Genomic DNA, 12,247 nt, shown 5'->3' on the forward strand with positions numbered 1-12,247 from the left:
AATCAGATTACTAAGTCCATTTTATACATTAGGAAAATTAACTAAAAACTCAACTTGATCCTATATGATTCAGATAATTTCACAATGAATTATGAATGTTGCATTAAAAACATTCAGCAAATATTACTTATTAGGCATTTTGGGGTGCTGTGCTAGGTAAACTAGATTACTGTTTATTATAAAAGAGCATGTTAGTTACAGTATGCATTATCCAATTCTTAAAAGAGATTATCCTTCATATTTCATAAGAAGATTCTAGAACTCTATTATAATACAGATTATAACAGGTCTAGGTATTAAGTATTCTAATCACTTTTTAATGAGATAAATTCCCTCTTTTATATCAATAAAAGAACAACTCTATTTAACTTGTATTCAATGTAGGTCAGATAAAAGAATGAAAACAAAATACAATATGAACTTCCTAGGATAAGTACCCAATTAAAATATTAGTTGTTTCATTCAAAATTTACAACAATACATTCTTTCAAAAACCGTTCATTAACCTGCATAATCTAATTTAAGTGGTGTGTTACTGTCTTCTGCTATTTTGAACAACTCCCAATGTTTCAGCACTCTATTTGTTGTTTCTAAAACATCACACGAGAAAATGCAATATAGCCCAGCCCATTTTTATAGGTAGAACCCAAGAAAAAACTAAACCAACCATTTCTTTCATCAACTAAAATACTTTAACTCAATATACTTTATAAACATATAGCTTTATGACACAGTAATATGCAAACAACCAACTAAAAATTTTTAAAGGTAATGTCACATTTGTTCTATAAAAAGTAGTTGCCTACCAGATACTTCTGAAGAGGAGCACGCTTGTGTTAAAAAATAAATTAAACAATGATTAAATGACACTTACAAAAACAGTATGTTAGCATGAAGTCACCTATATACATTTTCCCAGAATATACATATAGAAATAAAATGTTAACATGGAAATTCAACTATTTGAATAGGAAATTTTTTAAATTAAATGGTAAACAATAAGCAATATTTATTGGAAATCTTCCTTAAAATGACAACTCTATAGCAATAGGGCTCATAATACTACAAAGCAAATATTAAAATATACATCCTACAACATATCTGGACTTCTGTTACTCACTGAACTTTACTGTATAAAGACATTATTCATTATAACATCTTACTAACCTCCTTCTGAAAGACTTGAATGACTTTCAGGCATTCCACTCCCTTGCTTAATAATCTTTTCAAAATTTGAGTACCTTTTAATGGTGCCAGATACTGAGCTAAACTCTGAGATGATTACAAAGGACAAATGTATTTCCACTGTTAAGGAGATGAGAAGCAAATGGGGAAACAGAGGAACCATTATAATGGGATGTGATCAGGACCAAAATGAAGGAACTATAAGGTGCTATGAGAGCTTGAAAGATTAAATTCTTGGGTAGTAAAGTAAGGCATAATAGAGGGCACCGCAGTTGTGCTTGATCTTGAGGGATAGGGTTTCATTCGGCAGATATGGTTGGAGAAGAAGACGTTCTAGTATGGGATGATCTTGTGTTTTAAAAGCCATGGAGGAAGAACATAGTTTATCCAGGGACTGACAACTGACTTATAATAGTTACAGTAAAGGGTGTGAATGTTCAAGAGCAGTAGGAGATGAAGCATACAGCAAGTAAGAGCCAAATCACGGAGGTACTTCCTTGCCATGGTGATGTTTTTAGATATGTGGGAAGGAAGGAGATGGAGCTCACAGTTGCTAGACACTGCTCCTCTGAGAGATAGGAAGCATGATCACTTGCTAAGGGAGGGGAGAGCCAGATATAGAAAGGACAGATGAGGGTGGAGGCCTGAATATTTTAAAACTTGATGACTATCTATGTAGGGAATAAGGGAAGGAGTTCTTCCTCTAAAATTTTCTATTAAGGAAAGAGTATTTGATATTATAAGCAATTAATTGATTTTAATGGCTTTTTGTGGTAATAGTTAAACTATTTATTACTAAACAGATTATAGTTCAAGGGCTCTCTAATCTCTTTGCAACTAAATTATTTTCATCTCCCTTCTTTGCCTTAATAAAAGTACTATTCTGTTCAAGAGTTATTTAGTGTATGTCAGCAAGCACAAAACAGAAAGGAAACTGAATTCAATTGCCTGTAAAAATAACAAAATCCATCAACAAATAGCAGAACAATACAATCCCTTCCAAATCCTCTGGTACTGTCAATCTTGTGGAGAGTATTAATTTATCTTCCGCCACCTTATTTCAAACATTCACTTCTTTAGAGCTGTATATTTGCTATTTATAGGAATGCCATTCCCCACACAAACGTACAAATATTTTCAGTAAGTAGAACTCATGGAAAAACTAGATGTAAAATATACTAACTGCCACAAAATATCTCATAAAATGCAACTTATAACAATTAAAGCAACAGAATTATTCTTTAAAAAGTGATTTCCTACCAGATACTTCTGATGACTTGCGTGCTTGGCCGAAAAAAAAATAAACAGATTAAATAACATGTAAAATAACATATCCATAAGAAATTACCCATCCACTAATATATTAACACATAGAAATAAAATGAAAAAAAATACATGAGTATACATATTGAGAAGTGGCTTTTTATATAAGGATAACAACAAATTCTTTGGGTATATAATTTTTTGACCAACCAGAGCCCTAATCTGAGGATGTGTTCATGAAATACCATACTCTGTCTCATTTATCTGAAAGGTAATTTTGCTCACCTTATATTTATCCCACCATATTTAAACATGCACATCCAAAGCAAATGCAATGTAACGTTAAAAATGCTAGTGGATATAAAAAAAGCAACTTCCATTACTATAGTTTTATTCGTGTAGTTCACTGGATGGGATTATACCTACTTTTGTTTTCTAAGGTATCAATTAGTATTTATACAAAATTGCAAATGAATGAGTGTTTGGAAATTTAATAGGCAATACAAGCTATATTTCTTATTCCAACATTATTTTATTCCTTTCCTTCCCTTGTATTTTATTATTAATTCTTTATCAAGCCTTGGTTACAAGCGAACAATATAATTAACTATCTTTTTTGCTAAACTGTTAATAAAAAGCAAATGTGTTTTTAAAGAGACATATATTTAATAATAAATTATAGAAAAAATACATCAACTTATTGGAATAGTATCTACAAGGACAATTGAACTCCCAACTAATCATATGTACTTGCTTTCTCTCCTAACTTGCTCTCTATTTGGAGATGTGTGGATTTTCTAGTCCATTCAAGCCATGTTTGATTGCAGATGTTCCTTATATTATTTTCTAACAAAAATGAACTAAATTAATAGTCATAAAACTAATGACCCAGGAATATTTGAAATACTCTTCAAAATGCACTTTACTTCCTAATTTGTTCACCAAGGCTTTTTCTCAGAGGATATCTGCCACAATCTTATGCTATAGATTTTCCAGGCAGTCCTGAATTCAAATACCCTATCCAGTTGCCAGACAGCAATAGAGCAGGAGTGGATTCCCATAGGATATGGTCATTTTCACCTAAACCAGTGATAAATGGCTTAATAAATGGTTGTCTGACTTACATTTGAACCAGCATATGAGAGTTTTTGATGCTCCATATCCTCAACAAAATGTCAGACTTTCCAATTTTTGCTAATCTAATGGGTATGAAATCATATCTTCTTGTTAAAGGGTAGATGAATATCTCTCCGTGGACTTTTATAATTTTTCCTTAAAGGTCTTGTATCTATTTTATTAGATTTATTCCCAAGTTCTTTAGCACTTTGGTTCATTTTGCAAGTGGGAAATTTTTAAACAATACCTTTTCTGCTTGTTGCTGATACACAGAACATAATTGAGATTTATGTACTGATTACATCTGGTAGTCCTGCCAGACTAAAATAACATTGATAGGTTCTTTTAATTTTCTATGTAGGCACGCACCCACACATCATGTGTGAATGACCATTTTGCGTCCTTCATTTTTTTCTTGTCTCAGTGTGCAGGTTATGAATACCTGGCAATGCCATACAGAAACAATGACAGTGAACATCCTTTTCCTATTCCTAACTTCAGAAAAAATGCTTCTTTTCCAATACTTTACTTGTAAAGCCATACTAGGTTCAAAAGGAGTCTATTTCCTCTTTTTTCAATTATCTTGAAGATTTTGTACCAGATTGAAATTTTTATTCCTTTATAAAACTGACTATAAAACTGCCCAGGCCTAGTTTTATTTGTTAAGTTTTGGGTAAAAAAATTAACTATGGTTCAATTTCTGAAATAGGTGTAGTTCTAATCAATTCTTTTAAAAATCTTTTCTATGAACCAAACTTTGGCTATGATGTATCTTTATTTGCTATTCCAGTGACTTTTGTTCATGCCTCTATCAGTTTCCATCTCCATTAGATTAACCATGCCGTGCTTTTCCTAACTTGTCTTCTTGTATATTGACATAACAAATTTCTTTCTCCTTTCCTAATATAAGAATCTAAAATCTCTCTAAATCTATCATAGCTCATCCTACAAGTTTTGATAGTCTAATTTTTAATTTAAGAATTTATTCTTGACCTATGAGTTATTCAAATTTTTAAATATTCCAAATATATGCATTTGTGTGTTTATTAATTTGTTTAGTTAGCCTTTTATTATTAATTAAACTTAATTATGTTGTGGCTAAAGACCATAGCCATATATCAATTCTTTGAAATTCGTTGAGTATGTTTAGTCATATAATCAATATTGCATTCTATATATTTCTGCGTATCTCTAACTTCTTGGTAAAGATTCTAATATATTTATAAAACTTATATATTTATAATTTCTCCTTCTAAACCTATTAATCTTGTTTTACATATATTAAGGCTCTGTCAGAGGTACATACAAGTTTTTCTACTATTTTGTATTTCTTCTTCATGTCTTTTATGTCAGTTTTAAGTGGGACTGTGCATGTGGCAATTCAACTCTCTGACGTTCGTTGGAGGGTCTAATTTGGTTTGTCTTTTGAATATCATTTGTAGTACTTTTGTGTGTATGTGTATATATGTGCATGTGGATTGTGAACTCACAGTCAATGGGATTTATCTGAGAAAGACTTACAGGGCTTTGACTTGAGGATACATCCAAACATAGTGTTTTGTATTAGCTTTTGCCTGGTGACCAGTGGGGTGTTACTGCTAATGTGTTTTATTGGACCTTCCTAGATCACAGCATTAATACAGATTAAAATCTGTAATCTACACAAAGGGAGGCAGCAATTATAAATTCTCAGGGACAGCATCTTGCACACCTCCTCAATCTCCAGGAACCAAAAGACAAAGAATACAAACTTTCCTGTTTTCTCCTTGTGCCAGTGGGGAGGTCTTATTTTATAATCTACTCTTTCACTGAGGTTATGATCCTTTGAGAATCCTGGCTTTATGCAGGGGTCAAGAAATCCCAAGTCGTATGGACCACAGAACTTGCTTTGTGTCTCTAGGAGGGCTTTAAAAACCCAAACCTTCTGGTTATTGAGGTATGAAATCTTAAGTAGCCAGAGCATGTTCCTCCTTACAACTTTGGTTTGCATTTAACATTTCACTTCTCAGACCCTGGAAATTTCTATTACATTCTTGTAAGTTCAGCTATTAAGTTAAGGGGATGCTTGTTATATTTTATTCAGCATTTCCAGCTGCTGTTGTATGTTTATTAATTTTTAATCTAATACAAGAAGGATTTTCAAGTTATCTAGTCTCCAATTTTTGGATTTTTCCTTTACAGGACAAGCTTCACGCTAAGTTGTAAGATGCAAAGAGACCTGGATGTTTATGGAATTCCTTCTTTATTCTTTAAATTCAAAAATTTCATCAGGATTTATTTAGTTGGTGTCTTTGTTAATCTTTTCAAAACCCAATGAGCTCTTTCAAACTACAGATTCAGATATTTTTTCAACCAAGAAGTTTTCCTGAATCATATTTTTGATTATTGCTTCTGTTCTACCAGTCATTTTCTATTCTGTGGGAATGATATTAATTCATTTGTAGAATTTCCTACTTTTATATAATTTACTTTTCCAATTATAATTTTTATCTTGTCTATTTCCCCTCCATTCTGGTAGGGTTCTTTATGCTAGTTCATCATGTCATTTTAATTTACTTTCTTGCAGTGATTTTTCTGCTCCTTACTGCGTTTAATGTGGCTTTATATACTACAAATGCCAGGTTTCCTTATAATCTTTCCGTATCACGTATCATCATGCTTTTCTTCTATTCCTGCCTGTCTCTTAGCCAGCTCTTTTAATCTCACTGTTTTACATTCTTATCTTTCCGGTCTTATTTCACTTGAAATTTTTAAGAAGTCAACACCAATGCTGTCTATAGTTTGTTATGTTTACATCCTCTCTCACAAATATTTTCTAAGTGTAGGTTCTCTCACTTCCTCTCCTAGACTGTCGTTTTACCCTTCAACAGTGCATTATCTCTTTTATAGCTACCATGTTTTTTTTCTGGTTGATTCATTTATTAACAAAGAGAAGCCTTTCAAAATAAGGTAGGTAATTTTTCCTTGCATCCCCTCACTTCCTATTTTTGTGTTAGAATCGAATTGTAAAATCTTTTAGTTGACTATATTTATGTTATCAGTTAAATAAACCTGCGCTTCAGAAATGGGAAAGGAGCCAGGCCAATAGGGTTCTTTTCTGGCTATGATGCCCACCACAGCAGAGGAGAACCCTGCCATATCTGGATGAAAGGCCAGTCTTTCAGCTTGGGTCAGCCTAACAAATTCTTGGTTGCCCCAGTCTAGCTGTTTTCGAATGAAAATGATTAGCAGTATTGGAATTTCTGCCCATCACAGTCTTTCTTTCTTATAAACTTCATCTCTCCAAATTAGGGTGAAGCTATTGCCTATTTATTTTCCATGAAGGTATTCTGCTCAAAGTAAAACTGTCAGTTGGAATTTTGGTGTTTGATTTTCAGTCTGATCCTCCCCATTTCTATGCAAGTACCCTTTGTTTAATCTAGGACTGACAGATGTGTTGTTTTCCAAGTCATGTGTTCTTACAGTAATTTCAATCAGGATCTAAGAGGGAAGCATTTAAATGCCTGTGCTCAAGTCTGTAGCTTTCCTGTAATTCATAGTAGATTAATGTCTTCTTCTTCTACTTGCCCTCAAATGAGCTTGGCCAATCAGAGCTCTCTCCTAGGATGCTGATATAGTTATGTAAATTGGTTAAGCACGTGAAGTAGGAGTACACATAAACTCTGAATCTATGGGATGACTAAATTCTATCTTGTATAGCAGTAGAGAAACCTATTCTACCCATCGGGAGGATGATAAGGCAGATACAAGCAGAAACGTAGAGTGAAAAAGTCATGGGGTCTGAGAGACGAAATCTGAGAAAAGGGTTGCTATAGTTTCTGTAAGCTTTCTAATTCCCAATTCTAGTTCTTGGTAAAGTCCAACTCTACTTTTTGCCTCTGAGCTCCATGAGATAACCCTCCATGCTGATAATACCTGTATCATTTTCTGCTAAAGTCTATTTGAGAAGGTTTCTATTACTCCTAATCGGAAGGCCTTGATGAAGGCATTTAGATAGATTCTTAAAGGGGTTCATTTAGTATTTCTTTACAAAATACTGTTTGCTTAATAAGAGTAAAACTTCATAAGAAGGATTATGATCAAGAAAGAAAAATTAAAAATTTTTTTTTCACACTTATAACCAAATATAAAAAGTTGTAATTGGTTTATTTTCTTAAACATTTTATCTGATTACAGAGATGATAAAAAAGTAAATATTACGTTTATTATGTTTTCTGAATCAAAAGAAAAACATTACATGACTGATCTTTTTCATTGGTAATATAAGAAAAATGTTCAAATATGTAAAAATTGCCTAATTTTGATAAGTTGTTTGTTCTACAAATATCATTGGGTTGCTTGCTATGTTTGGGGTGCTGGCATAATTATTGGCAGCACAAAAGTGAAATAATACATTATTTTACCCTTGACTCAAGGAATTCACTTTAGAGATTAGAAACTGATATGTAAATTTTTAATAATTTAGATATAATAGAATTTATATAGTTTATAAGTGTGCTTTGAGAATACAGAGGATTACCCTAACTCTATAGAGTCAGTGATGGAGGCACTGAAAAGCATGGCCCATTCTCAGATCTTTTATGATAAAGGTAATAAATATGGAAAGATGGCAAGAAACTACAGTAAAATATGGCTAGGCCTCAGAGTTTTATTAAAGAGATGTAAATATAACTGAAAAGGTAGGACATATCATCTTGCATGCCCTACTATGGAGTGTAACCTTTATTTTATAGTCGAGAGGAAATAACTGGAAGTTTCTGTGTTGGGTTAAGAAGTGGGCATATTTGCATCTTTAAAATGGCAGAAAATGGTATGGAGGGATATAAAATTGGAAGCTGGAAGACCAGTAAGGCAGTTATTGCAATAGGACTGAGAAGAAATACAGAATGCTTGATCTAAAAGCATTTCCAGTGTGAGAATGGAGAAGAGGGAATGATTACTGATATATTTCTGAAGTAAGAATCAATAAAACTTAATGACTGAGTGCATGTTTGGGGTAGGGAAGAAATTAGGAATGACTACAAGGTTTCTGTTTGAGGTTACTGCATGGACAGGGGGACAATTAACAGAAATCAGAAATATCAAAAAAAAAGGAGCAGATTTAGGAATGGGGAGACAAAATCTACTTTTGAGCTGAATTTTCAGGTAATGGCTGAACATGTGGGCATGTATGATATTTAGAGAGAATGTAGCATTAGAAAAGGGTCAAAGATAGATTCCTAATGGAATCTAACATTTAATAGGTGGAGAGGAGAAGAGGAACAGCTATTTAACCAGAAAAGCACCACATACACATAAATACCAAATGCATAGCTAAGGACTTAGATAAAAAGGGCTGGCATCTGCTAATTTTTATGAATAAAACCATACTTCACTTGTAATTTCCCACATTTTAAAATGCCTAGGGCATTTATCTATTTACAAAATAAGTAAGATTTGTTAAAATAGGACAATCCTGAAAAAGTCAGGATGTCTAGTTGTGATTACTATGATTCCTGTGGTAGAAGATCCTAAAAAAGGCAGGCTGACATGATCAAGTCCATCTTATACTATTTGTATAATCCAAAGCTTCTTGAAGACGAATCAGTGAAAAAAAAAAAGCCATCGAGAAGGAGCAACAATTTCCCTCACTTAAAAACAACACATCCTGTTATAAAACCTCCAGAACACCACACTGGTTACCTAACAATTCTACACTATATGCCGAACTTTCAAAGAGAAAAAAAACACACTGGCGTGATTTAAAATCTAGCATTTTAAACATAAAAACCCAGCATATTCCATTTTAATATCCATAGAAATCCTAAGGAATGTTAACATGTCTATTTTGTAATATGCGTCTAAATTTACAACACTAGATCAGAAGGATCTATCTACTTCAACAATAGCACCATAACAACCAGTCAATTCTTAATATCTTACATGCAAAATGTTTCTAAGTCACATCAAAAAAAGATCTAACACTATCGAAGAGGTTTATGTTGTACTGAAGCAGAATAATAAATATTTATTGGTGATAATGAGGTAATTTCCAGTTATGGTAGAAAAGGTTCACCTATTTTGAATTCTAGCATTATACTGCAAAAAACCCATTTCTCTCAGGTTCTGAATTTCAATTCCCAAATCTTTTAAGTGTGAATTATAGGAATGTTATATTATCAGAGGAAACATATAACACTTCTAAAAACATCTGAATCAAAGCTTAATTAAAAAACTTTCTCTTTTATAGTTAAGTGAAAATACGCTAATGAATTATGCTCTAAGCAAATATTTCTCACTCTAACAACAGGATATCTATTTTTAGCTAAAGGTTTGGCTTAAAGTGAACAGCTTCTACCAATGATAAACTGCAGTATGTATTGTAGTACATTTTCTCAAAAAACACTTTTAGAAATGTTTTAAAAAGATAAATCATATTAAAATAACAAAAAGGAGATTAACATAAATATCCTTATTCTGGTAAATTATTTCTTCCACAATTGTTTCTTAAAAATTTTTAACAAAGCTTCCAAGCCCAAAATGCATATATTTATTTCATCATCAAACCTCTATTTTTCAATCAATTGTAGCTAAAATCAACCAAAAATCATATTGTAGCATCTTATTTTTAAGATCAGTAATCTTTATATGATCAAAAGAAACTAACAGAAATTAATATTAGTCTGACAAAGCTAATTAAAGGAAAGTTAAACTAATAATCTTCAGGATTAGATAATAATTAAAAAATCCCTTCTTAACATGGGTCTTTTAACCACCAATTTATAACACAATTAATAATGGTACCTAATGAATACGACAAAACAAACCATAAAGAAAATTAGAAACTGATTATTGGTATTGACTACTAATAGTGATACTGATTGTTTACAGTTGTCAATGGCTTTTAAAAAACAATTTACTATTATGTTGAACTGCAAAAGCATAAGCATACAACATAATTCACCATCATTCTAGCTTTACAACTGTCCTTTCAAAAAATAATTTCTCCCCTTACATAGTTAAATTAAAAAAAAAATTATAGCTGCACAGTCTCAGAGAGAGCATACTTACCACTCATGATGAAAACCAACCTTTCCAAAACATATTGCTCAAAACAACAATCCAACAGCAAAGGGAGTTATGCTAATCTCTAGAGGTAGAAAAACCGATGGTGTAAACACATACACTGGAACATGCAGCACACAGAAAATGAAAAGAGCTTTCTTTGTTTTAAAAAGAAAAGCCCTTAGAAGCAAAGCATAACTGCCCAGCATGAGATATCACCAGTAAACACCAGATTAATGCCAAATATGTGTATAAATAGATGTCTTACTAATTTCTCTCAAGCTAGTTATCCTTGCCTCCTTCATATACCACTAGAACAACTCAAAATGGCAGGGAGAAAATGTTCGAAGCAGGATGTATAAGATGCTCTCAATTATATCGGCATGAGTTGTTACCACGGCAACGTTAGACCAGAATTATCGGTTCACTTGTAACCAAGGAGTAGCTTTTTAAAAGCTTTAATCAAGCAAGACAAATAAAATACCTTTTACATTTTAGAGCTACATGATTTAAAAATTACCACGTTCTTTAAAATTAAGAACTGATCTACCCTTTTTACATTTTTCATAGATAATAAAAAATCGCTGTTTTTGTCAAATACTTACACAATCCCATGTTGAACCTGGCAAGGAACGAACAGCAGAATGATTGCACCTAAACGTCTTTCAATTACACCAGCTCTTACTGCTAGCTGTGGACTCGCTGATATTAAAATGCTGTGTGCTGTTGCTAGTGACTATTGGCGATGAATCTTATTGCCCAGATCGCTGATAGCTTTCATTTTTCATGAGCCAGAGAGCTATACTGCAGTGCAAATTTTAACCATTTAAACATTTTGTATTATAAAAGAGACAAAATATAAATGCCTGCATTTATAAAGGAGAATCATAGAATAGATTATTTATAAACTTCCATCAAGTTAATCATTAGAGTGCCAAATGCAATTCATATGCTAGGCAAAAACAGGCAATATATATATATATATAAAGCTACCATCAATAATTGTTGAAGTGTAAAACTCTTACATCAATAGGATTAAAATGACAGATTGTACAGCAAGGTGGGCAGAATGAATGGCATGGTGAACAGACTGTTCTGATCCTCAGAGACCCCAAATTTGTACCAAGATGGTACAAAGGATCTAAAGAATGGTGTCTAGTTAAGTGGAACTTCAGCAAGAGAAGTTACCATTTTAAAAGTTGTCACGTGAAGTAGGATTTCCACTGAGATGGAGGAGTGCATAAGTTAGCAAATCCTCTCCCCAAGAAACAAATTATAAAACCAGACAAAATTGTCTGGCTCTGGATATCAAACAATCACAAACAACAAATTGAGAAGTATTTATTCATTAAAACCTGTTGAACTTTGGATAAGAATGGAATCTCCAGTGTTCTTGTCTGGGGCTGTTCCTATCCTCCTCCCACATCAGTCAGCATGGTAATTCTACAGGGAAGGGGGCTAAGGAGGGAGAAACAGAGAAAAGGAGCTAACCCTGGAAACTAGCAGATTCACTGCTGGAGGAGACTGACTTGATTTGGACCACAAGCTAAAACCCTCCACACTAGTGATGTTGTCAATAAAAACAGCAAACTGTAGGAAATGAAGGGGGAAGTGCCCAGCTCTGCTATTTGAGGTTGTG

The 12,247-nt window shown here is 32.9% G+C and overlaps 1 protein-coding gene across 3 annotated transcripts in view; it reads right to left on the reverse strand.

The window, feature by feature from the left end:
- PRKACB (protein kinase cAMP-activated catalytic subunit beta) overlaps window positions 1-12,247 on the reverse strand; it is a 145,794-nt gene that overhangs the window by 38,006 nt on the left and 95,541 nt on the right. Inside the window, exon 1 of one of the 3 annotated variants that reach the window (XM_077120480.1) lies at window positions 11,214-11,454. The exons of the other annotated variants lie outside the window; for them this stretch is intronic. Within the exon in view, the coding sequence (XP_076976595.1) occupies window positions 11,214-11,223 (10 nt within the window). The 5' untranslated portion in view covers window positions 11,224-11,454. Of the gene's footprint in view, window positions 1-11,213; window positions 11,455-12,247 lie in introns of those variants that run through there. 3 annotated transcript variants of the gene reach the window in all.

The sequence above is a fragment of the Tamandua tetradactyla genome, chromosome 11, assembly GCF_023851605.1.
Source record: "Tamandua tetradactyla isolate mTamTet1 chromosome 11, mTamTet1.pri, whole genome shotgun sequence".
NCBI lineage: Eukaryota > Metazoa > Chordata > Mammalia > Pilosa > Myrmecophagidae > Tamandua > Tamandua tetradactyla.